This window comes from Gorilla gorilla, chromosome 10 (genome assembly GCF_029281585.2).
Source record: "Gorilla gorilla gorilla isolate KB3781 chromosome 10, NHGRI_mGorGor1-v2.1_pri, whole genome shotgun sequence".
Classification (NCBI taxonomy): Eukaryota; Metazoa; Chordata; class Mammalia; order Primates; family Hominidae; genus Gorilla; species Gorilla gorilla.
In genome coordinates, this window is record NC_073234.2 from 18080309 (window position 1) to 18106205 (window position 25897).

The 25897-nt window shown below is 50.1% G+C and overlaps 1 protein-coding gene across 38 annotated transcripts in view; it reads left to right on the forward strand.

Moving 5' to 3' along the window:
* Positions 1-25897, forward strand: part of CACNA1C (calcium voltage-gated channel subunit alpha1 C) — a 720825-nt gene that overhangs the window by 469938 nt on the left and 224990 nt on the right. For all 38 annotated transcript variants that reach the window (XM_063694557.1, XM_063694558.1, XM_055357545.2 and 35 more), the window contains exons 4-5: positions 5292-5431; positions 13883-14022. In XM_063694557.1, the coding sequence (XP_063550627.1) occupies positions 5292-5431; positions 13883-14022 (280 nt within the window). The remainder of the gene's footprint in view (positions 1-5291; positions 5432-13882; positions 14023-25897) is intronic.

Here is a 25897-nt window from a genome sequence, read left to right on the forward strand (position 1 = left end):
CCCAGACGTTTCAACAATAGGCAGCTGTCTTTCTCTGGATTCCTGTTCAGACCCGTTCTTACTGGCTCCCTGGGCCCTTCAAGTTCTATCTCAGACCCTTAAACAATCAGGCATGAGGATTGTGAAACCAGCCATGTCTCTGGGGATAAGTGGTACCAGTGAACGGCGTTTCTCCAGTACCCCGGCAGGTGAGATGTGATGAACGGACCTTTGGCTTGAAGGTCAGAAAGTCTGGTTTCCTGTCCTCTGTGCATTTCTCCCTGGCTTGAGTATCTTGTCAGAATCCTAATTTTTCAGGTGAGGAGGTTAATTAGATGACCTTTAAGTTTCTTTCTCTCCCAGACTTCATGATTTTAAGAGAGGTCCTGTAACTTCTGCTGGAGATAAATTCGCATAATGTGAAGGGGCTTTCTTGGGGATGAGGTTTCTGATGGGATGTACATGCTAATGGGGGTTTGTAGTGGCTGTTCCGTACTGATTTGGAGCCCAGCCTCTGCCCTTTTCTCTTTAGTCTGCACACTCTCCTCGTTCAGCTGTCCCCTGCAAGATGAACTCTGCTCTGGGCCCCACCTCTGTAGGTCTGATCCCCAATATCTCCATTTCAGCAAGTTCATAACTGATGTCTCTACCTTCCTCCAAAACCCCTCTTCCTCTTCTTGAAGTCCCCTGCTGCAGTGAGAGGCATCACCATCCACACAGTCACCCAAATTAGAAACCTCAGGGAGGGGGCATTGCACATCTCTGCACTGCCTCTTCCCTCAACCCCTACGTACAACCAGAAAACAAAGCACATGCTTTCTCCTCTCAAATCCACCTACGTCTCACCAATCCCACTGTCTCTACTTTGGCTTCTGCCTCCATAATCTCTGCATGGGTCACTCCCCTGCCCTTAACCCCATCACTCATTCTCCAGCCAGTGCCAGATTGCAGGGCATATCTCACCAGGTCATTCCCATTCTCCTCAGAATGGAATCCAAGCATCCAGGCATAGCCACAAAGTTCCTGGTCATCTTGCTCCTACTGGGCCCTCCAGCCCTGCTGCTTCAACACCCTCACTCCAGCCAAATCAAATGTTTGCATAGCAGAGCTGTCCATACTTCCCATCTTCTTAGTTCACTCTCCACCTGCAATGCCTGACCCCCTCCACATTCCCTACTCCCTACCCCCAGCACCTAACCTTCTTCACCTGGACAACTCTTCATCCTTCGAGATTCAGCTTGAAGATTCTTACTTTGGGAAGTCCATCCATAGCCAGCTGTGCTTGCCTCCAGAATGCTATGCCATGTCCTAATTGTATTGGAATCATCTGTCCATTTGCCCTGCATTGTACCAGTACATCCTTGAGGTCTGTTTCTGAGACTTTTTCCTCAAGTCTCCAGCACCCAACACTTACATAAACATGTTTGTGAATACTTGAGTTAATGTTGGATTGAATGATCACTGTCAGGTGGGACAGGTCCCTCTGGGTCTCCACATGTTCTATGCCAGGATGCAGGACAAATGTTACATGGCATGGATCGAAGGATAGGCTTTTTTGGGAAAATTTGCCAAGGCCAAAGGTCAACAAGAGAAGTCACATCCCCCAACCCTTCCATCTCAAAAAGAGATATGCCAGGTCCAGGATGCTGCTGGCCCTGCAGTAAACCTGTACCCAAGTGGAGGGCCCTCACCACACCCCACAACCCATGGCTCTCTCTTTTTATAGGGCAATTAAGCAAGAGAAAGCAGCCTGTCAATGAGGAAATAAGCAGACTGCTTGGTACCAGGCGGTCTGGACTAGGGGTGCCAGCTGTTTATAGGAGTTGTCTGGGAATGCCAGTTTCCCAGCATATAGGGCCCTCAGAGCCTTCAGGATATTGCTGCTCTCTCTGCCAGAGGGAGGAGTGGTTCTGTGCTTGAGTGCTACCTCTTCTGGAGGGCTCATTATCTAGACAACCCAGAGGGAGATACAGGGTCACTTTTTGACAATGCAACTAGTTGTGCCACACCGATCATGAATGACTGAGGGGACAGATGGGTGGTGGATGGATGGGTGGGTAAGTGGGTGGGTGGTGGGTGAGTGGATGAGTAGATGGATGATCAGATAGATGAATGAGTGAGTGGGTGAACGAATGAATGGGTAGATGGATAGATGGATGGATAAATGTATAGGTAGGTAGGTGGATGGATGGATGGATGGATATATGTAGGTGGATGGATGGATGGATGGGTAGGTGGGTGGATAGATGGATAGCTGAATAAATGGATAGATGGGTGGACGGATGGATGGGTGAGTGGGTGGATGTATAGATGGGTGGTTGGATGGTGGGTGGGTATATATATGTATGTATGTGTGTGGGTGGGTGGGTGGATGGATGGGTGGGTGGGTGGATGGATGGGTGGGTGGGTGGATGGATGGGTGGGTGGGTGGATGGATAGGTGGGTGGGTGGATGGATGAGTGGGTGGTTGGATGGATAGAAGAATGGGTGAGTGGGTGGGTGGGTGGGTGGACTGATGGATGGGTGCATCAGTGGGTGGATGGATGGATGGGTGGGTGGATGGATGGATGGGTGGGTGGATGGATAGGTGTGTGGGTGGATGGATGAGTGGGTGGTTGGATGGATAGAAGAATGGGTGAGTGGGTGGGTGGGTGGACGGATGGATGGGTGAGTGGGTGGATGTATAGATGGGTGGTTGGATGGTGGGTGGGTATATATATGTATGTATGTGGATGGGTGGGTGGGTGGATGGATGGATGGGTGGGTGGATGGATAGGTGGGTGGGTGGATGGATGAGTGGGTGGTTGGATGGATAGAAGAATGGGTGAGTGGGTGGGTGGGTGGGTGGACTGATGGATGGGTGCGTCAGTGGGTGGATGGATGGATGGATGGACAGGTAGGTGAATGGGTAGATGAATGGATGAGTGGGTGGTGCACAGGTGGGTGAGTGGATGGATGGATGAATGGGTGGGTGGCTGGCTGGATAGGTGGTGAGTGGGTGGGTAGGTGGATGGATGAATGGATGGGTGATGGGTGGAAAGACAGATGAATGGATGGGTGAATGGGTGGATAGGTGGATTGATGGGTGGATGGACAGGTGGGTGAATGGATGGATGAATGGATGAGTAGTGAGTGGGTGGGTGGGTGAATGGATGAATGGATGGGTGAGTGCATGGAAAGATGGATGAATAGATGGGTGAATGGGTACATGGATGGATGGATGGATGGGTGGGCAGGTGAATGGAAGTGTGAAAGCAACTAGCACATATGAAAGCACCTGACACCTAATGGATACCCAACTTGTGTGTTTCCCTTTCCTGTGCTTTCTTTCCCATCTCAGCTTCACCTTTCTGGGAATATAGAAAGAGGTGACCCTGTCATCTAGTGGCAGACATGAAAGCTCTGAACCATCATGGGTTGGGGATAAGGAGACGGGCTGAGTGGCTGTGTGACAGCTCCACTATTCCCATTCCCACAAACATCCTCAGGTTCCCCTGTGCTGTGTTGTCTCATGTTTTCTCCTTCAACTTTGCCCTGATGTACATTTTAACCCAACATCACCTGACTTTAAAAGATTGGAGCTTCCCACGTCCTGTGATTTGTTTGTGGTTCACAACCCCAAGGCAGCTGCCTCCCTAAACCAATTTTATGGCATAAAAATGGGCAGGAAGGGAAGGACGAATCTGCCTCTGAGATGCTGATGAAATCTGACCCCTGTACTCCTTTCCCGTGCTGCGGCGTGATCTGGGCCTTCATCCGCACGTGAGCTGGTGGTTCTTCCGGGTACCTCAGAAACACCTGGAAATTGTCTACGATGCACATTTCCAAGCTTCATAGCCAGAAGATCTGTTTCAGTAGGTCTGGGTAGGGCCCAGAAGTCTACAGTTTTTAATTTTGCATCCTCAAACTGCTTCACAGTGAGGCTGGCACTCCCTACATGCCCAGGGGATTGTGATGGAGTGAATGGGAGCCCAGGGTACTGATATGGCCTGATGGCTCCCTGCAGAGCTTCCCATCTTGCCCTGCTCCCGATGGCCCTGCCTTGGAGGAACCTCCCAGCCGGTTAGGCAGGAGGAGGTGGGCCTTTGTGGGCAACATCCCTCCTCCAGAATGTGGGTGAGCCTGGAGCACCCCCTCACCACTGCTCCCACATGCACACACTAGAGCTCCCTCTGACTCGCAGAGGAGGGGAAAATGGGTCTGGGGGTTCTGAGCCGAGTGCCCACTTGGGGCTGTGGACAGGCCCACCCCACTCTGGAGGGCCTGTGCCCGAATGCAATGTGGATGGGTGTTTCGTGGCTCCAGTGAGGGATGGCTGAGGCTTCTGCAGAGGCGAGCAGTGGAGCATGAAGGCATCCAGGCAGCCTTTGCCTGGTGGGGGCCATTAAGGCTCTGCACTTGGGATGGGGGTGTGGGAGAAAGCAATTAGTGGCGAGGGACGTGCATGAATCAGCACAGAGTCGGCTGGCTCTAATTGAGCCAACAAGTTTGTCCTGTTCGCTCTGGGCTCCCAGGGATGGGAGCTGCATCCTTAAATGCAAAGCCCTTCTTCAAGGTGGCAGGGGAGGAAGAAGATTGTCTTCTGCCCCTTGAGGAAAGAGAGGGGCTCTTTCCATTCTCCACTCCCACCCAGTGCCTGCCTCCATCCGCAAAGTGCTGATATTCTCTGCTGAAATGTTCGATGTCTTTGGACAGAAGGTTTTATTTTCTCAAGAAAGAGATTTCACATTTCTGGATCGGTGTATGTGAGCAGGTTGCCTCTGTCTGGGCTGCTCGTAAGGGATCTTCACCGTCTCCATTTCTTTGTGGCTGCATTTTTGCTCTGTCTTTTGGAGGAACTCAGCTAGTACCCTCCCCAAGACCAAGTCTGCTGTCTTCAGGGCTTGTTCCTGCAGAATCAGAGCGCGGTTTTCCAGGAGCTGTGCTTTATCCCCTTCTCTTTTGGCCCTGACATTGTTTCCCTTTAGATGGAGACATTATGAATTCTCTTCTGGGAGGGCACAATAAAATGTCAACTGATTAAATAAAGTGTTTCAAAAAATATGAAATTTTTCCACTAGTCTAATATTTACATGTTCATGGGGGAACTTTGATGCAAAAAAAAAAAAAAATCCTGTACTCCCCAGTAGCTTGGTGCTGTCGCGGTAGAGCAGGTCGTGGAGTTGCTAATTTGGCCTGGGTGTCCCCACTTGGTTCCACCACAGAGGGGGCAGCATTGTCTTCCACCTACTTGTGAGATCTACTGGTTCCAAACTTTCCAAATCCCCAAACCAATGACTTATTTTTCTCTCTTTTCTATTTCTGTTTCCTAGGAACGAGTGGAATATCTCTTTCTCATAATTTTTACGGTGGAAGCGTTTTTAAAAGTAATCGCCTATGGACTCCTCTTTCACCCCAATGCCTACCTCCGCAACGGCTGGAACCTACTAGATTTTATAATTGTGGTTGTGGGGTAAGTATCACTGTCTATCTCTTTCCCTTTATCTTACCAGTGTTGCGGGGCTTTTCCTTAGGTCAGCTGAAGACAGGGTCGTTGTCAGACGGGCACAAAGATTTAGGCTCGCAGATGATCTAGAGAGTGAGAAAAATGAGATTTATTTTGCTAAAAGGAACAGAAAGGGAAAGAGAGACTCTTAGCAAAGTGAGAGAGTGCACTCCCTGCCCATGGGCTTCCCGCCTCGCAGGTTGAATCCAAGGTTCTACCCAGGAAAAGGAGGGGTCAGGCTTCTCCCTGCTGCAGTCGGTGGTGTGAACTTCTGCGGTTCCACCCTAGTGTGCACTCCTCCCAGTGCGCAGGCTGGCTGGAGTTTCTCTGGGGACCCCTCCCCACCTGGCTGTCTCACCAGTACATCCCTCTTCTTCCTTCTATATTATCTCTTTTCAATTTAGTCCTAACTGTGCTGGGCTTCAGGCAAGAAGAAAGGATCCGTGAAAATCACTTTGAATTCAGACTTCCCCAGAGGGACAGGGGCTATGACCCAAGAGCACCCCTCTCCACCACTCCCACACAGCATGCACACACGGTTGGACCTGAGTGCTCCTGATGGAACCCAGGCTGCTCTGTGCCGCTGTAGGATATCCCCCTGCTTAAGGACTTTCGTTTCATCTCAGACCACATCTGGCCCCGCAGTTCCTCTGACAGTTTCCCTGCTGTATCACTGAGCGCATTTGGGGCAGCTCGTCCGTGAGCATGCAGTCTGCAGGTGTGGGGTGAGGGTGGGGCGCACACAGGCTGTGCCTGTGCTCTGGACTTGTACAGAGGCCTCATCCCCATTCTCACTCTACAGGGGGCCTGGTTCTGTGGCCCCAGAAAACCAGACTGCTCAAGACAGGTGGATGAGAGGGAAACAGGGAACTATGAAAGGCGAAGATGACAGGTAACCAAACCCCAATCAAATGCAGCTTCCCCCAGACACCCTGCTCCACTGTAGCATAAGATAAGGTAGAGTCAGTCTAGGCTTTCAAAACAGCAATGCAAAGAATCTTAAATAAAATGTAGAAGAGATCTCCTTGTAAATAAGTTATTAACCTCACAAAAAGAATCTCCATAAAATATTTGTACCTAACAGGCCTACATACACTGGTGAAGTGTAAGTTATTAAAATGCAGGTGAGGTACGGTGGCTCACACCTGTAATCCCAGCACTTTGGGAGGCCAAGGCGGGCGGATCACGAGGTCAGGAGATCGAGACTATCCTGGCTAACATGGTGAAACCCCGTCTCTACTAAAAATACAAAAACTTAGCCGGGCGAGGTGGTGGGTGCCTGTAGTCCCAGCTACTCGGGAAGCTGAGGCAGGAGAATGGCATGAACCTAGGAGGTGGAGCTTACAGTGAGCCGAGATCATGCCACTGCACTCCAGCCTGGGTGACAGAGCGAGACTCCGTCTCAAAAAAAAAAAAAAAAAAAAACACGCAGGTGATGAAGTTCCATCAACACATCTGTCTTGTAATAGGAGGGAGCCCATTGCAGCAGATTTTACCTTGAGAAGAAGCCGGTTCCTTTGGGCTAATCCCTTGTTATTCTGAGTCCAGTGAGTGCTCAAGTGGCCGCCACCTTGGACTCTCCCTCTCTTGAAGTCCTGGCAGTCTGCAGAGTCAAGGTCAGAATGTCAGGAGCTCTTTATCCCAGAGGCCTATTTTTGGAGGATCCTTTTGTGCCATCCCGGAGGAGACACAGCCATTGTGGACGTCTCCAGAGCACCCGCCGTTCACCATCTTGTGAGAGTGCCTGGTCTTTACTGCGGGAAATAACGCAGGAGGACGTCGAGATCATTTGCAAGTTATTTCCTCGTCTCTGGCCATCTGGATGGCTCATAAGGTTGCTTGGAACCACGTTAGGGTTTTTGTTGTTGTTGTTGTTGCCTTATTTTGCCTGGCCAATGAGTGACGCACTTTGGCCACATGAACCTCAGGAATATTTGGGTGATACGAGGTGCACTAAGGTTATTAGCATCATTAGCCAGGTCTAGCTCTGGCTCATAGCACTCGGGGTGTGCATGCAGCTATAGGAGAGATTTTGCTGCTTCTGCTCATGCCAGAATAAACAAAGAGTGGCTAAACGCATGCCTTGAATGACTCAGTAAACCATAGCAAAAGTCCTTAAGGTGGGTTGTTCCAAATGCCCCTAAATCCTTTTTAGAATTTGGCATCTTTCTCAAGGCCTCAGTCTCCTGGGAGCCTTTTGCACATGCATAGAAAAGAGCCTTGGGAATGATGAGAGCAGATGCTTCTGGGACCAGTGGAGGGATGAGGGTGACTTGCAGGGACGAATTTTGTTTAGGCAAAATTTTGGAATTTTGAAGTGAATTGGAGTTGATTATATGTGCTTTGCCCCATATGTGGTCTTAATGAAATCATGAGTCGGGGGAGCAGAGACAAGAAATACAGGGTGAGTAGGCACCGAACAGGAGCCCTGGGAGGGAGGGGCCCTGCCTGGGTTGACAGGGAGGCAGTGCAGTGGCGCATCTCTGGCCCACAGCTGGTGCCTTACCTGCAGCCTGTCTGGACCCGGCTTCATCCCTTAGACTCCTCCACACAACCATAGGGGGCCAGGCTTTTTCTGGGGTCAGCCCAGATTCCAGTCACATCTCCCTAGGGCCTAGGCCACGAGGCTGGTGAAGAGAGGGAGGCATCCAGCTGTGTGCTCCTGTTTCTAAGCCACAGAGGTTATGATGCCAGCAGTTGCCCAGCTCGTGGTTGGTCTTGCACTGGGACATATTTGGCACCTAGTCTCTCTTCTCCTAAGGGCTCTTCATCCTGTCTAAATCAGCCCATCCTTGCAACGATTCCCCATCGCGGGAGGGTGCAGCTTACCAACTCTCTTCAGCTCATCTCCTTCTTCTGCTTCCTTTGCAATATTAAATGGGTAGCCCTTTGCTTCCCTGTGTCTCTTGGAAAATATCTGCTATCCTTGGCCCCTCCTCTGTAGCTGTAGGGGAAGGTTTCTCCTGGCCTCCCACAAAGCTGGGGGAGCCTAACTCGCCCTAGAGAAAGGTGGACCTGCCTGCCTACTGCCTGAGTGCCAGGCTGAGAGCCTCATCTCTGCATTGCTATTCTGGTGGCACAAGACATGTGGCGTTATTTTCCTTCCTAAAGCAGAGGCCTCTTGGTGGTGGGATTGCTGAATAAACACGAAGGGACTGTGGCGGCCTCAGATCCACCTGCCCCTACTGAGGGACCGTGGAATCCTCAGTGGATCCTCAGGAGGTTCCACACCAGCCAGTGAGGCTTTGTTGCATCCCTACCTCCCTAGCAGGGTGGAGGCGAGGCCCTGCCTTTCCCATTCTCTGGGCCTCACGATCATTCCACAGCCTCACGGTCCTTTTCTTCTAAAAGCTCCACTGCCGGACTACAGTTCTGCCAGACACACCTCCCAGAGCAGTCCTTCGGCCAGGCGTCCACGCCAGAGCCCAACCCTCAGGGACCAGTGGGCACCAAGCAGTGGTTTTGCCTTTAGAATGTCTCATTGAGGAGAAATACACCAGCCACTCCTACACCCATGTTTGAATTTTCTACCCTTTCAGAATTAAAAGCGGATACTTAATAAAGAGTCTCAACTTGAGGCAGGAGTTAAAGGCAAGTTGTCTAATCTCCACTCCCTTCACTGAATAGTATTTTGTGAACATCTTTTACTCCAATCAGCATATTGCTTTCCTGCAGGAAATACTGGGAACAAAATCTGGTTTGCATTTGGAATGTTGTTTGACAAATTTGCAAACTGGTCTCCATTTCCTCAGGTTTCAGTGATCTAGGCTTCAGTGGAAAGAACATTTCCCTTGTGGAGAAAGAAGCCCACTCCCCCATCCTGGCAACTTCTGCCTGGGATTCAAGGCCTCACCAGCTAACACAGGAAGCCATCAAGTTGCCAGGCTGAGAGACACTGCAGATACGGCCTGGACAGGGTTCTCAAACTTCGTTCGGCTGCAGAACCCACTGTTGAGAGTCTCGCTCAGAGGTCCAAGACACAGACCAGATAGAAGGGAAGCTCCTCTGGACTAGAGGAGCCAGAACGCCAGTCACGCAGCCAGTCTGTGCCTGGGGGCCTCCATGGAGCGTTTCTAGACCAATCCCCTCATCCCTCAGCCCTGCCTGGCCCTGAACTTCTGCTAATGCGTCTGGCTAATCCCCCAGCTGCAGCTTCCCATTTCTAGATCCAGTTACCTGGGGCATAAGTCACTTAAGAGCTCAAGCCTATTGCTCCTGAATGAAAGCTGCCCTGGTTCATAGTTTAGATCTGATATGGAGACCCACTCCTAATACCTGGGCTCCCTCCTTGATCCCACGCCCCTCTGTTGAAGAAACACGACCCAGCGTGTAGTGCATTCTGTGGCAATGAATCTGTAGCATCCTCTCTGGGTATAAAGGACAGAAATCACCCTGCACGCCCTTTCTCCTATTTTTCTTGGTTGCCACGAAAAGCCCAAAATTATTGAGTCATCCCTCATCACCCGGACTCCTGTTCCCATGTGGCTTTGTGCATCCTCTGATCTAATCCCTCCTTTCTCACCACCCCGCTGCAGAAACCTTCCCACTGTGCCCTCCCATCCCCATAGTCCCTCGCCTGTTCAGGGTCAGCCAACTTTTCTGTAAGGGCCAGATGCTGGTTTTCATCTTTGCAAGCCATGCAGTCTCTGTTCCAGCTACTCCACCCTGCCCAGCAGCAGGACAAGAGTGGTATCTCCATGAGTGGGTGTAACTGAATTCCAACAAAACTTTGCAAAACAGGTGGCCCAGTTCTCAGCTTCCTTTCTGGTCACTTCCTGATTCTCCCTGAGGGCGCAACTTTCTCTGCTGTCTCTCAGCAGGTGGCCACTTCCTCTCCCAGAAGCCTCCTTCCACTGCACCAGGTTGCCAGGTCTAAGGGGGCCCTGCCAGCTCCTGATTTCTGCTCCACTGCACCCCCACCTCCCTGGAGCCCTCCAGCTTTGACATTTGTGTCATCAGATCCTCTATGCCTTACTTCTCTTTACTGCAGCCTTCTGCAGACCTTTGAGTCACCCCTCCTTGTGCCTTGAGGACACGGGCTCTTGGTTCACTCTACTTCACTCCAACACTCACTTCTCCACCTTCCTGCAGTAGCTTCTTCGTTCTTGGATATCTGGCTTCTGGGGAGCCTATCTCAGTAGTCCCAATCCCATGGCTATAGCCAATATCCCTGTCACCACTGATTAACACCTCCCCCATAATCCCAAATCTAACATCCTACCCTCTAACCAGCACCACCGTCTTTCCGGTCCCCTCCCTCTCTCACCCTGACTCCCACGATCCCTTCGTCCCACCACACTCTTCATCTCTGCCACCATGTCCACCCTCCTTCCAGCCAGGTCAGGTGCCATGTGCCACTGCTGCCCTCACTCACTTGCATTTATGCTCAGCATTCTTAGTCTTCTGTCTGTTTATCTTGCACACCTGGAAAACACCAACCCTAATCAAGTCCAACCAGAGATCTGCTTGGTACCTGGAAAGGGTCAAGAAATCTGCAAAGTTGAGCCGACTCTCACTTTACACTCATGACCTCTGACCTCGAGGAGGCCCTCGGTGACACCTGAGGGCCCTCCTGCTTTGTCCGCACTCCATTCACCCTTCTGCTTTCTGAGCTAATTCTTTCAGCACCCGTGCCTCTCTCGTCACACTTCCCGTCTCCTTCCCCTTTCACATTTTCAGCTGATGGCCTCGTTCCCCAGTTCCCTTAGAAAGATACAATCAGAAGAAACTTACATGTATTCCCACAACCACGCGTCTATGCTGACAATGCGCCTTCTCACTGAACCACGACCCACGGCGCTGCCCCTGCACAGGTGGACATCCTTCGCATGCACCCATCCCCTTCTTGCCAGTGAAGGAGCTCCGTCCCACACGGCCCTGCCCCTGCACAGGTGGCACCCTTTGTGTGCACCCATCCCCTTCTTGCCAGTGAAGGAGCTCCGTCCTTCCAGCAATGGTTCCCTCTCGCTTCTATGTCATCACATTTTCTGCCTCTGTTAGATGATTCCCATCACATAGAAAACTGCTGTCATATCTCCCATTCAGAAACAAAACCCTCTTGACTCCACTCCCACTTCTAGTAACCCCCTTTTTTTCTCTGCTCATTTAGAGCAAAATTTCCCAAAAGACTTGTCTATACGGTAGCCACACGTGGCCATTCAGCACTTGAAATGTGGCTAATCTGCATTGCAATAATAATAATTATAAGTATAAAACATACAGCATATTTCAAAGATTTAGTACAAAACAAGGAATGACAAATGTCTCATGAACGATTTTTTATATTTATTACATGTTGAGATGATAGTATTTTGTCTATGTCGGGTGAAATAAAATCTATGATCACTGTTAATTTCACCTGCTTTTACTTTTTAATGTGGCTCCTAGCAAAGGTAAATTACACATGCAGCCCACACTTGTGGCTTGCATCAGATTTCTGTTGGCCAGGGCTGTCTATCCTCACGGCCTCCCACTCCTCCCATGCTCTCTTGAACCTATGTCTGCTGGGCGTTTGTCCACATCACTCCACCAACACAGATGCCTTCAAGGTCTGGATGGTCTTGGTGTTGCTAAACCCAGTGGTCGGTGTCCAGCCATGTCTCTGCAGCACGTGACACCACTGCCTGTTCACTGACCACTCTCTTCATGGGGCGCTGTTCTCTCCATGTCCCTGCTCTGCAGGCCATCCCTCATCAGTCTGTTGTGTTGCTTTCTCCTCTCTTGACCCCTCAATGTGGGAGCACTGCAGGGTTGGGTGCTTTCACATCCTCACCTTCTGCACTGGCCTCCTAGGTAGTCACATACAATTTGACTTTAAATATGAACTATACAACTGCTGCGCTTTTGTCTCCAGCGTGGACCTCCCCACTGACCTCCAGACACAGTAGAACCAACTCAAGACATGCATTCGATGTCCAAGCAACAACTCAAACTTCAAGAAGTTCTCAGCAGAACACTTAATGTCCATTCCGGCATATCTCATCATTCCTGTTGCTCACGCCCAAACTGTTGGAATCTTCTCTGATTCCCCTCTCTTTCTCACACCTCACATCTAGTCCATCAGCCAGTCCCACTAACTTTATCTTAAGGTAAATCTGGTATCTAACTTTTTCTCACTACCTCCAACACCACCACTTGTTCTGAGCCACCAGTGTCTCGCGCCTGGATGACTGCAGCAGCTGGTCTCTGGCCTCGCCCCCGACAGGGGAGTCTCGCACAACAGCAGAATGATTCTTTTAGACCTGTGGTTAGATCATGTCACTCTCCTGCTCAAAGTCCCCCAATGGCTTCTGTCTCAGAGAGGATACCAGCACCCAGTGGGGTTCCCTATTTCCTCTCCGACTTCCTCTCCCACAGTTCTCCCCTTTCCCTGCCCTGCTCCAGCCACACTGGTCACTGCTGTTCCTCTAATGCACAACCTTCCCCTCCCTTGGGCCCCTGGCTTACCTGCTTCCTCTGCCTGGAACAGTCTCCAGATAGTGAAGTGGGTCCCGCCCTCACTTCCCATAGGCCTCTGCTCAGGTGTCACCTGCAGGGAGTTCTTTGTGCAGACTTCTCAGGTGGGAAGGAAGGCGGCCCTCATCCTATCTCTGCAGAGCCCCTCCCCGCTCCTCCTCCTCAGCACTCATCACTCTAAGCTGCAGTGTCTGTTTACTGATTGCTCAGTTTATTGTCTGTCTCCCTGCTAGAGTGCAAGTTCCATGAGGGGAAGGGCTTTGTCCATTTTGCTATAGCCCCAGTGTCTGGAACAGTGCCCAGCACACCGCAGGTGTTCTTGTTTGTTGGAGGAGTGAATATGCCAGCTCAGACCTAAAGTGGCAGGGCTGAAAGCCCTGTGTCTCAGTTACGTGCACGTGTGGTTTTACCCCACTTGAGACCTTCTTGTTTGACCACTCAACCATTCATTCATTTGCGCAGCACACACCTCCTGAGCAGCCACCAAGGCCAGCACAAAGGAGATTTCCGTGGGCCAGGAACAAGTCAAAGAGAGGGGGTATCTAGAAGGAAGGAGGTGGGGAAACAGAGCACATGGTTGCTGGCACACCTGGGAGGGGCGCTAGGATACCATGGAGAAGCCGGAGGGCTCCTCAAGGAGATAAGGACTGACAACAGACTTCACCTGCTTCCCACGTTTGTCCAGCGCTTGTCCGGCTCCTGCCTTTATGACGGCAGAGGGCCTGCCCTCAGCTCGCTCAGGCCTCCCTGGGCCATGGTGGCACCCTGGGCATGGCCACCACCCACACTGAGGGGATGTCAGCTTACAACCACCCACAGACTCTATGCACACCCACAACGCCCGCCCCTGGGCTGGAGATGCCTGCGCAATCTGCTTTTCCAGGCTGTATCCAGAGGTCAGAGCCCCAGCTGGGCAAAAGAGAACCCAGTCCTGACAGTCCTTCTCTCTTTCCTCTCTTCTAGGCTTTTTAGTGCAATTTTAGAACAAGCAACCAAAGCAGATGGGGCAAACGCTCTCGGAGGGAAAGGGGCCGGATTTGATGTGAAGGCGCTGAGGGCCTTCCGCGTGCTGCGCCCCCTGCGGCTGGTGTCCGGAGTCCCAAGTAAGTGAAGTCTGTTCTTGTGTACAGTGTTATCTCCTCACCACCTTCTGCTGTCCTTTGCTGAATTGCCAAGAACACTCTGCAAAGGGACCTGATTCCATATAAATGGAGGGGTTTTTGTTTTTGTTTTAAAATGAGTTCCTTTGATCTGAAGAGCCCAATTCGGATGTGAGTGCCTTCAAACACACTGTGGTCCCAGCTCCTGGAAACTCCTGGAGAAAGTTCACAGCAGCCACTCGGCCACATGAATCCTATATAAAGGAAGTGGCCATCTGAGCCCCCCTGGAGGCCCTGGGATGGGGATTTAAATACATTTTGTAGCAGAAGAGCCAGATGGCTAATCCCGGAGGCTCCAGAGCACTTTAGCCAATGAGATTATCTCTACTTTCTGTGTTTTTCCAAAGAACAATCAGGAAAGCATCAGTGGATGTTCTAAAAGTTCTGTTTTGACCTTTCTCCCAGCCCTCTCCTCCCTTCCTGTCAAATGGGGCAGCCCAGGCCTCAGGAGCCCTACTGGAAATACCACGCCTGTCATTGTGAGAACTTATTTTTCCCAAAGAGAGGAGGATATTCCGCTCTCTGAATCAGGGGAAGGGTTTGGAGAGGTATTGCCTATCCGGATGTCAGTCACATGGACAACGCCTCTTCTGCCACTTCTCCAGAAGCCTGGCCCATTATGGATGCACCCCAGGTACTGAGCACAGTGGCCTCAGGGCCCCTGGGAAGGCGCAAGCAAACCCCAGCCCAAGGTGCTCCTGGGAGCTCAGTCCACTTTAGAACTCCTCCTACTCTTCCCTCTTCAGTTTGTGGTATCTGAGAACAATTCTGGACTCATTTGCTTAAATTTTGCTTTCAGTTCAGCTCCAGTAGATTTGGCCCATGACTCGAGACATAGGAGACCCCTCAGACTAGGCTAGGACCAGATGAGTTTGGAGATGGTGTAAGGGACAGGAAGACAGAGGACCTCCGAATGCACAGCCTCTCCTACCCATGGCATGCACTGAGCACTTGGTTACCGGGGTGCTGCTGGGTGGTATCGTTGGAGTCATGAAACCGTGGAAATGTGAGGGACTTTATATTAACCAGTTTACTTTTCGTTCATGCACGGAACAGTGAAAAGATCTTCCTGTGACTTTAATTAACTAGCAGTAGAGCCAAGACTAGAATCATGTCTCCTGATTTCTAGACCAGCTCTCTTTCCCGCTATACAGCACTGCCTCTTTTAAAGAATTAAGTGGTATATCTCTCTTGATTGTCTTGGATTCTTTTCCTTTTTTTTTTTTTTTTTTTTTTGAGATGGAGTCACACTCTGTCCCCAGGCTGGAGTACAGTGGCACAATCTCAGCTCACTGCAACCTCCGCCTCCCAGGTTCAAGCAATTCTCCTGCCTCAGCCTCCTGAGTACCTGGGACTACAGGTGCTTGCCACCACGCCCGGCTAATTTTTTTTTTTGTGTGTGGGTTTTTTTTTTTTTTTGTATTTTTAGTAGAGACGGTGTTTTGCCATGTTAGCTAGGATGGTTTCGATCTCCTAACCTCATGATCTGCCTGCCTTGGCCTCCCAAAGTGCTGAGATTACAGGCGTGAGCCACTGCGCCCGGCCAATTGTCTTGGATTTTTACACACATATCCTGTCTCTTAAACTACACTATAAGCCCCTTGAAACCCAGAACTGTGCCTTCCATTGCCTCTGATTCCCACACAACATAAGCAAAGGGAACTTACTGAATAAGCAAAAGAAAGAGTTTGTTTTCTTTGCAGTGGGACTCCCTGGGCAAAGCTTGTGGCCTGTCTTGGGCTCAAAAGGCACACAGAGCTGAGCACACAAGCACAATTAAAGCAGACTTTCTCTACTTGGCCTCAACTGTCTGGGGGTACTTAGGTATAGAAACTGCATATATCATGGCCAGGACCCACTTCTTTTTGAAGCCTAAATTATTTGGGTTTTCCTTGTCAATCAGCCAGAACTCAATAGCCAAAATCAGGAAGTAGGAAGGGAGGATGACAGTGACTTTGAACATGACTTTAAGGAGCTTGTAATGGTACCGCCAGTGTGTCAGTGACAGCAACTGGGAGTTACTTCCAGATGCCAGCCAACCAAGCGAAATGGACACAATGACCCCGACCTGTTATCTGTGTATCTATTAGGGGCCTGCAATTTTTATGAGGGGTATTAGGACGTATCATAAAGAACAAGCATGGTCCTTTCACTAGAGAAATTTGACAGTCTAATAAAAGAGCATAACAGTCAGCTTTTGCTGTGGAAATAAACCATCTCAAACTCTCCATGGCTTGCAACCAGCAACATTTATAGCTGGCTCATAGCACCTGAGGGTGGTGGTCAGCTGCAGCTCTTCTGCACTCAGCTGGACTCTGGGCTTGGCCACATTCTGCGTGCCATCCAATTCTGGAGCCCAGGTCGAAGGAGCCCTCACCTTCGGTGGTAGGCCTTGTGGTTGTCATGGCTGGGGGAGATGCTCACAAAATGGGGCTTAGAGCCAAACCGCACCAGCAACTTAAGGCTTATGCTTAAATGTGGCTTCTGTCTTAGCTGTTCACATTCCACTGGCCAAAGCGAGTCACATGGCCACCCTCAAAGATAATGGGGCCAAGAAGTGTGCTGTACCTGCAGAGACGCATGGGTCAACGATTGAGAACACATAGCAGCCTACCACAAAGAGACTGAGGAGATGATTGTTATCAACAGCTGTAGCTACAGTAATTGCTCTAGTACAGAGATTCTTAATTAGAGATGAATATGGTTGAGAGCCACTCATGCTACAGTGCATTAAAAGGAAGAATTAGATTAGATCGGGTCACTTGGTTTCCACTACAGAGGAAATTTCCCGAGGATGGAGCCCTGTCTCCATCTGCACTTAAGTAAGGTAGACGTGTCTTGTAGTGGTCAGGAAGCAGTAACACTCCTAGGAATTCTCTCAAGAGGATGCAGGCCTCAAATGCAAGGCCCTCATGTTACCTGCCATGCAGTCCAGGAAAATATTTTTGCCATTAGAGATGATGACACTGAGATGGATTTGCTGTTGTGGGTGCCTTGTCGGTAGCTCCATGCTTATGCATAGGAGCAGCACCTGTGTCTGGTTTCCTTTGGGTCACCAGTAAAATGGTGACTCTTCCTCAGCTCATCCAGCCTTCTGCCCTTTCTTGCTGGAATAGTGTCTGTGCAGCTTTTGAAACAGGGAACCATGCAGACCATGGTGGATCAGTGCACTGTACCAGTGTGGTTGGTGTCATCTACAAAGATGTCAGCGATATCTCCCCTGACTACAAACCTAGACAAATGCCTCCGTCTTCTACTTCTCATAGCCATAGGTTATCTCTTTCTGTATTTCAGCAAAACTCCTCAAGAGTTGCCTCTACCTGTTGTCTGTGATTCTTGTCCTCCCATTCTCTCTTGAATCCACTCTGATGGGGCTTTCTTCCCCACTGCTGCACCAAAACATCTCCTGTCCAGACCATCAGTGATCACCGTTACCGCACCCAGTGCTCTGTCCTCCAGGGCCATGTTACATGATCTCTTGGCAGCTTTGGATACAGCTGATCGCTCCTTGTCTTTGAACCACCATTGCCCTTGGCCCTTGGAACACTGCTCTTTCTTAGCTCTGCCCTTCATTCACTTGTTTCTTCTTCTTGGAATCCCTTGCTGACTTCTGTCTCATCTTCTCACCCTCTTAACATTGGGAAGCTCCAGGGGTAGATCCTGAGACCTCTCCTCTGTCTGCACTCACTCCCTAGTTATCACATCCAGCCTCCTGGTGTTAAATATAATCTATGTATCTTCCAGTAACCACCAGCTGTGTGTCACCAGCCCAGACCTTTTTTCCAAACCTCAGACTTGTATCCCTACCTGCCGACTGCGTTCCTCTCCTGTCTGAATAGCTAATTAGTGTCTTGCACTTAGCAAGACCCATGGCAGAACTCCCAGTCTTCCCAGAGTCTTTCTCAGCTTGGTAAATGCTAGCCTCATCCTTCTAGCTTCTCAGGCCTTGTTGAACTTATTTCTTTTTCTCACTCTTTGATTACAATCCATCAGAAAATCCTATGAGCTTTACCTTCCAAACATATCAAGAATTTGTCTCTTACCACCTGCACACTCAGCTCAGCGCTGGCCGCCCTCGCCTCCGGCCTGGATGATGGCGACAGCCTCCCGCAGGAGTCTCTGCCTCAACCCCTATCATGGCCCGGACCTAACAAGGCATTCAAATGGCCCTCTGAACAGCCAAGTCGGATCATGTTCCTGCCCTGCTCAGGACCCTCCACAGCTTCCCTGACTTGCCCAGAGTGAGCACCAAAGTCCCATAGGCCCTGCGATCTCACGCCTCCTTCCTCCCTGAGCTCACCCCCTTCACCCTCCCCTCCTCTCTCTCCTCACCAGCCCTCCACAGTGACTCCCTTGCTATTCCTCCAACATTCCAAGCTCACCCCACTGTGGGGTGGTGGCCGGCACTTGCTCCTTCTCTCTGAATGCCCTCGGCTCAGCTCTCTGCACAGGCCTGCGCACCTCCTTGGCCCCCCCTCGGCTCAGCTCTCCATACAGGCCTGCGCACCTCCTTGGCGCCCCTCTCAGCTCAGCTCTCCATACAGGCCTGTGCATCTCCTCGGCACCCCCTCGGCTCAGCTCTCTGCACAGGCCTGCGCACCTCCTCGGCCCCCACCTCGGCTCAGCTCTCATACAGGCCTGCGCACTTCCTCGGCCGCCCCTTGGCTCAGCTCTCATACAGGCCTGCGCACCTCCTTGGCCCGCCCCTTTGCTCAGCTCTCTGCACAGGCCTGCGTACCTCCTCGGCCCCCGCTGATGCCATCCCCTCACTCCCCGTTCATCCACCCTTCCTTGCTCCATTTCCCCACATCACCTCTCACCATCTGCCATTCTGTATGTGTACGTGTTCATTTGCTTATCACCCCTTACCTCATGAGAATGTAACCTACGTGAGGCTAACAATTTTTGTTAGTTGTATTCACAGCTGTGTCCTCGGCACCGACAATAAAGGTGATAAATATCTGTAGAATGAACAAACATGGTTACACGGACGCCCATGGCGGCTGGCATAGCTTTACATCACAGGCCCTAAGAGCCACCCCACCCACTAAAATGATGTGAGTGGTGCCAGCTTCCTGGACATGTGCCTTTGCTGGCCTTTCCAAAGGGTCTTTACTTCTTCTGTCTCATTTGATCTTCATGACAATTGGGTGATATTAAGAAATGTACATAGGTGATACATAGATATGTAGGGTTTTTCTTACAACAAATAGGTTCATTGGGCTGTTTTTGACATCTGCAATTCTAGACCAATAGTGTTAGAGGCCCCAAAAGTTGCATTTTTTTTTTTTTTTTTTTTTTGAGACGGAGTCTTGCTCTGTCGCCCAGGCTGGAGTGCAGTGGTGTGATCTCGGCTCACTGTAAGCTCCGCCTCCTCGGTTCACGCCCTTCTCCTGCCTCAGCCTCCCGAGTAGCTGGGACTATAGGCGCCCGCCACCACGCCCGGATAATTTTTGTATTTTTAGTAGAGACGGGGTTTCACCGTGTTAGTCAGGATGGTCTCGATCTCCTGACCTCGTGATCTGCCCACCTCAGCCTCCCAAAGTGCTGGGATTACAGGCATGAGACACCGCACCCGGCCTAAAAGTTGCATTTTTTAAATGCACATATATGTACTAAATGTCATTGAAATCTTATGATCACAGGTTATGGAAATAGATGATTGTGAGGGTACAAGTCCATGAGTCATTTATCAATTTGTTCAACAAAATCGACTGAGTACTTACTTTATGTAAGATTTTGCTAGCCATTATAGCAGATACAGAAGTGAGTCAGATGCTAAGTGTGTTCTAGAGAGCTTGAAGTGTAGTAGAAGAAAAAATATTCATAAAAATGATTATATAGAATAAAAATTGGAGCTGTCAAAAAGGAAAGTTTAGGTAAGATGCGTGATGTGATGAATTCTGTGACAAGCCATGCATTGGAGACGCCATACTTTGGGGAGTGTGGATAGAGAATCAGGAGAGCCTTCTTGGAGAAGGTAGCATTTGGGATGGAACTTGAAGGATGAGTGAGGAGAGGCATTCCAGGAAATCACACAAAGGAAGGAGAGTGGCTGTGGCCCTGGAGATGCACACTGTGAGGCTGCAAGGCTAACGGCTTGATTACACTGCGGAGGTGAAAATCAGATTGGCTCTTCCGATGGGGTTCTGTGTAGTTGAAAGATTTGGCCATTTGGCTTCATAGAGACTCTTGTACAGTAACAGAATCAGTTCTCTCTGCTGTGAGCATCCACTCTCCCACTGCAGCCATGCTATGGAGCATGTGTATTACACCAGAGACTAAGCCATATGGAGGAATCAACGTTATACAGCGAGGTGAACAATAGGGAGAGTTGTGGTTAAATATTTGCAATGTATATGCAAGGAGTACATTTGCTTGTGAAGCAGTAAGCAAGGGGTGGTTTCCTGCTTTCCATTTCATCTCATATGCCTTCTGGAGAAGAACTTTCAGGAGGGACTTAATAAAGGGAGAAGTCAGATGGAGATGAGAAAGATGTGTAGGGTCTTTGACGAAAACTCAGAGCAACCTAGACTTGATCTGATGATGAAAGGAACTGAAAAATCACCTTTCTGTAAGACCAGCACTAGCCTTGGAAGACACCCTTCACTCATCATGAATGTTTATTGAGCACTCTCTGTGAGCCAAGCACAAAGGTAGGTGGCGGGGACAGAGGTAGATAGTGCACTCCCATCAGTCAAATCAGAACACCTGTCCAGTTTTCATAAGGACCATCCAGTTTTAGATCTGGACCTCCCAGTCCAGACTTGATAAGAGAACATCTTTCTAGAGCACATAGTCAAAATCATGTAACTTAGTCCCTGAAACTGACATATTTTGGAGTTCAGAGAATATCTCCCAATCAGAGCAGAGGCTCAGGCCCACACTGCTTCACTCTTTATCCTTTGCTTTTTCCACTGCCTGTGTCCTCATCTTCCCAGACTTCCCTTTAATCCTGGTTAATGTGATTTTGATTTAGTTCTAATGGAATGCTTTAAGGACTTTTCGTGGGATACATTTTTCCTAGTATGTGAGTCTTTACAAGATTAGATCTTTCAGGATGTCCCTTTTGTCAGTAAAATGTTATGTCTGGAAGCACACAGAATAGAAAACAGCTCGCTATTAAATGGAAGTTTGCTTTCATCCTGAGAGGTGAGAAGGAGCACTGAGGACCACGTGTGGATAGAGGTCAGAAGCTTCAATTTTTCCTTGCTCAGGTGAGGACTGTTTCCTGCAAGCAAATCAGCACCAGTTAGTAGACAAATATCTGTGGAGTGGATAGCATATAGAAGGCAAGGAAAGCCTTACAATATGCTGGTTTTGAACATGAGTTCTTGAATCAGACTACTGGCTTCTGCCACTTACTGACTCTGTACCCTTACGGAAGTTGCTAAGCCTCTCTGTGCCTTAGTTTCCTCTTATGTAAAATGGGAATTGTAATCGAACGTATTACATATGCTGTTGGAAAGACTAAATGAGTTAAGGCATGCAAAGCACTTTAATGGTGTCCTGCTTATAGTAAGTGCTCAGTTAAGTGGTAGCTGTTACATTATATTATATTACATATGTAGACTGAAATAGAGGACAAGATCATTCTCAAGAGACAACAAATACACTTTAAAAGATAAGGAATATTCAAGAGTTAAATAGCAATTTGAGACCAAAAATCACCAGAGAGGCATGTGTATGATTATTTGACTTGCATAGTGTAGATGATGAAATGGATTCAAGGGGAGAGTTTACCAGGGACTGTGGCAGTCTGAAAAGTTTTATGGAGGAGGACATACTGGAGATAAGCCCTGAGGTTTATGTGGAACAGGCAGGGATGGGGATGGAAGGACGTCTGAGGGTGAAAACCTCGTTTGTTTAGGTCACCAATGTGGGCCAGTCTCGGCCAGCACATAGGTGTGGGGTGCCCAAACCCATTACCGAAAAGGAAGTATGGGTAGTGAGAACCAGGAGACAAAAGTCCGCAGTGAGCAGACTGAGCTGGGTCTTGGATGGCATGCCAAGAGGCAGTTTTCTAAACAGCCACTGCTGTTCGCTCTCCATACAAAACGTTCAAAAAAACCGCACTGCAGAGACAGCTAAGTGTCTTGGAAATCTACAAAAGAAGGTCAGAACTGACCATGAATCTTGAATTCCAGGGAGGTTCACGAACCCACCCTGGCTGGTGGCAGAGCTGGGGTCAGAGCCATACCGAAGCTGCCACCGCTCTCTCCCGCCCTGCATGACCTCCATCCCAGAGGCCAGGTCTGGGCCATCCTGCTCTGTCCTGAGCGCCCGGCCAGAAGATCCTATGCTGCTTGACACCAAACGCTCTTTTTTAAAACATTGTTATTGATACGATGAATATTGACTTAAAAATTGCTGCTGCAGAAGTTGACAGCTCACCTGAGTGCCAAGTCCCCAGGTGAACCACACTCATCCCGAGATGTAGTTTTCCTCCCAGGATGGGTTCTCCCCTCCTGGGGATTAGTCACCGTGAAACTGGCCACACTGATTAGCAAGTGGTGCCAGTTAATCAGACCCACTGGGGGCACATTAGAGCTACTAAAAGCGGCTTTTCTGAGTGTTTTCACACTTTGGTGGTTTAAAGGCACTCATGCTGTCCTGTCTGAAATTTGCTGTTGGTAAATTGAGCCACAGCAGATTTGCAATCCCATCGTGGCTCCCAGGAAAGTATTTTCTGGCCCGGGTGGTGACGCACTGTGCAAGAGAGGAGGCTAGGCAGCAGGCATGGTCCCTGCAAACAGCTCCTGAACCTCGCTTGCAGTTAAGGACACCTCCCAGTCTGGACTGATAAGAGAACATCTTTCTAGAGCAGATATTCCAAATCCTGTAACTCAGCCCCTGAAACTGACACATCTTGGAGTCCCAGAGAAGATCCCAGAGTCAGGGAAGAGGCTCAAACCACAGTGCTTCACTCCCCATCCCTCGCTTTTTCCACTGCCTGTGTCCTCATGTTCCCAGACTCCCTTTAATTCTGGTTGATGTGATTTAATGCTGAAGTGCCCACAGGCTGCTGCTGGTGCAGCTGAGCACAAGCCTGGGCAGGCAGAGGACCCAGCCTCCAGCCCTGCATTCACCCGAACAAGCCTGGAGACCTTGGGCAGGTCTGCCCTCCCTCTGGACTTTGTCCTGCATCTGGGGCTTGAAGGGCCTGGACTGGCTGGCCTCTGCATGCCCTTCCCTCTCCCACATGCTCATCCCCACCACACCAGGCTGTACCCTCACTGCTTGCAGACCTTCAGCCTCTCCACTCCTGTTCTCACCCCCTCTCATGTCCTTGGACTTGGCCCTCATTCTCCCCTCACTTTCTATTTTGCTTCCTCTTGCTTTTTATCCCCTTTGTCTTATAGGGGTCTTACAGGCCACATACCCTTAAACAACACGAGGGGACACTTACAAAGCTACTTATGAGGACAGGGGCATGTGCAGGGGGCCACCCCCGAGGCCGTCCCTCATTCTCCTTCACACAGCGCTGGAGGCTGCCCGGTCCCTCTGCCCGCCCATCGGAGATGGTCCCTACAACATCTTCTAAGCCCTTTCCCTCCCACTTCTTTCACTGCCACAGGAAGTACTCAAACCTTGTCCCCTGTATGCGTCTCATGGCACTGTTCCCGAATCCGAATGTCTGGGTGGGAGGGGACTAGGCTAGTACAACCGAGCTTCCATTCTACAGAGAGGAGCGCTGAGGCCAGAGGGCCACATGGCTTCCTTAAGGTCACAGAGTGACCTGGTGGCAGGTGGGCAGGACCCTTGCTTCCTGCACGGTCCGCAAGGGGACTCTGATGGCAATGGTGAGGGAAGCCTCAGGGCTGCTGATCTTTGCTGCCCCCAGGTCTCCCAGCCTCCCCAGAAGGGAGGAAGCCCCAGGACCCGCTCCCCGCCTTCCCACCCAGGCAGCCTGGGGTTGTGCTCTGCAGATGGGGCAGAGCACCCTGGAGGGCAGCCAGAGACAGCAGGGGGCGGGCGGGGGGCCCTTCACACTGCAGGAGGCTTGCCTCTCAGAAACAGAATTTAGAATGGGGTGGGTCCCATGCCCGGCCCCGCCCCTTAGCATCTGCCAGGCCCACCCTCTCCCCCGGTGTCTCCTGATCTCCCAGTGTGGACAGTCTTTCCCCTTAACCGCTGCACCCCCAGTTAAGCAACTCTCTTCCCGGCCTCCTCCCAGATGCCCCTGAAAGACGCCTGGGCCAGCAGCTCAAGGCCCACTCAGAGTCCCTACCCTGCTGCAACTTCTCTGTTGCCCTGCCAGGTGCTTTGCCTCGGTTTCTCAATCTACAAAGAGTGAGTGATGGGGGTGCCGTGGATAAGGAGGAGATTCCACCTGTGCAGCCCTGCGAGCTCCCAGCATCCGAGACCTCTTGGAGAGGGACCCTGTGGGTTGGCAGGAGCCACCGCACCAGATAGGAAGGCAAGAGGCCCACCATGCGGCAAAGTGAGCTGATTGACACAGTAAGCACACTCACAGGTTCCCGCCTCTGCTATAGTGGAGTTTCACTGAGAGGTTACTGAGTATCAACAACAGTATGTGGCTGAACTGGGAACATCTCTATTATTTAGTGTTCTAGATACAGCAGGTAAAAAGTCCTCATGGCAAAGAATGCCTGCAGTCACACAGGAACGTCACATGTGTGCTAAGGCACACACACATTCCTCCAGTCACGAACTGGTCTCTTTTTGATTTGAGAACAAAATGTAGGAGGCAGTGATAAATATTAGGGTTACCTCCAACTACAAGCAATATTCAGCGTCCGTTCAAGGCCTTCAGACTCAAAGAGCTTGATTAGCTGATGAATCGGCCCAGTGGTCTAGGAACACAGGGACGTTATCCCTAATTTAGAGATAGGCAAATCCAGGCTATCTAGTTCAGACTGTTTTCCAGTCGGGATAACTCCCTCCAGGGCTTGGTTTCTGTTGTTTGGAAGAGAACACAGCTTCCTGAGCTGAGTGGAATCACATTGCTTCTGGGCTGTAGGGCGCCCTGCCTGGCTCTAGAGATTGAGAGTAGTTCATAGTTTGCCTGTTGCCTTATTTATGTTTCAAGAGTTGTGAGCCCCTTGGGTGGCAGGACCTGATGGCAAATAGTATTGTTGTCACCTCAGGAATTGTGATGGGGTGGGAGGCACTCCGGCCTGCCAGTGAGGAGACTAGGGATCTAAGTCTGGCCAGCTGTGTGACCTTGTCATTTAACCTCTGACCCTCAGCTTCCTCACCTGCAAAATGGGAGGGTACAACTGTATTCGCCCTAGAGTATTAGCCTTTAAATGCCTACCGTGCTCACCTTTCACCATGGCAGTTGCACTCTGAATCATGCGTAATTTTCAGTCAGCTGACTTCTTGAGCAACCCCTTGCATGTTAGTTAGTTTTGTTTTGTTTTGTTTTGTTTTTTTAATATTTGGCTTGGAAATGTTTCAGAGCCACCAAGGTTGTTGCCATTTCTGTTGTGGGTACCCCAGTAGACTATGTGGTGTATGACCCCAAGGATATACAGAATCACATCGGGAGGGGAAAAACTTGTTGGTGTATATATACATATATGCAAACATTAGCCAGGAGAAATGGTTCTGTGCCTCTCACAAAAAGCTCACAAAACACTGTGGTCTGTGGCAGCAGCAGATGATATTGATGATGATAGAAAAGTTCTGTCTTCACTCAGACATGGCATTGATCAAGAGCATTTATTCAGAGACTACTATCTGCCAGGCATCGAGCCACGCGACATGAGCCACCAGTCCGTTTCTTCATCTGTGCCGCATTGTGTTGATACTGGCAAAGGACTGAAATAGGAAATACACTCATGTCATAGGA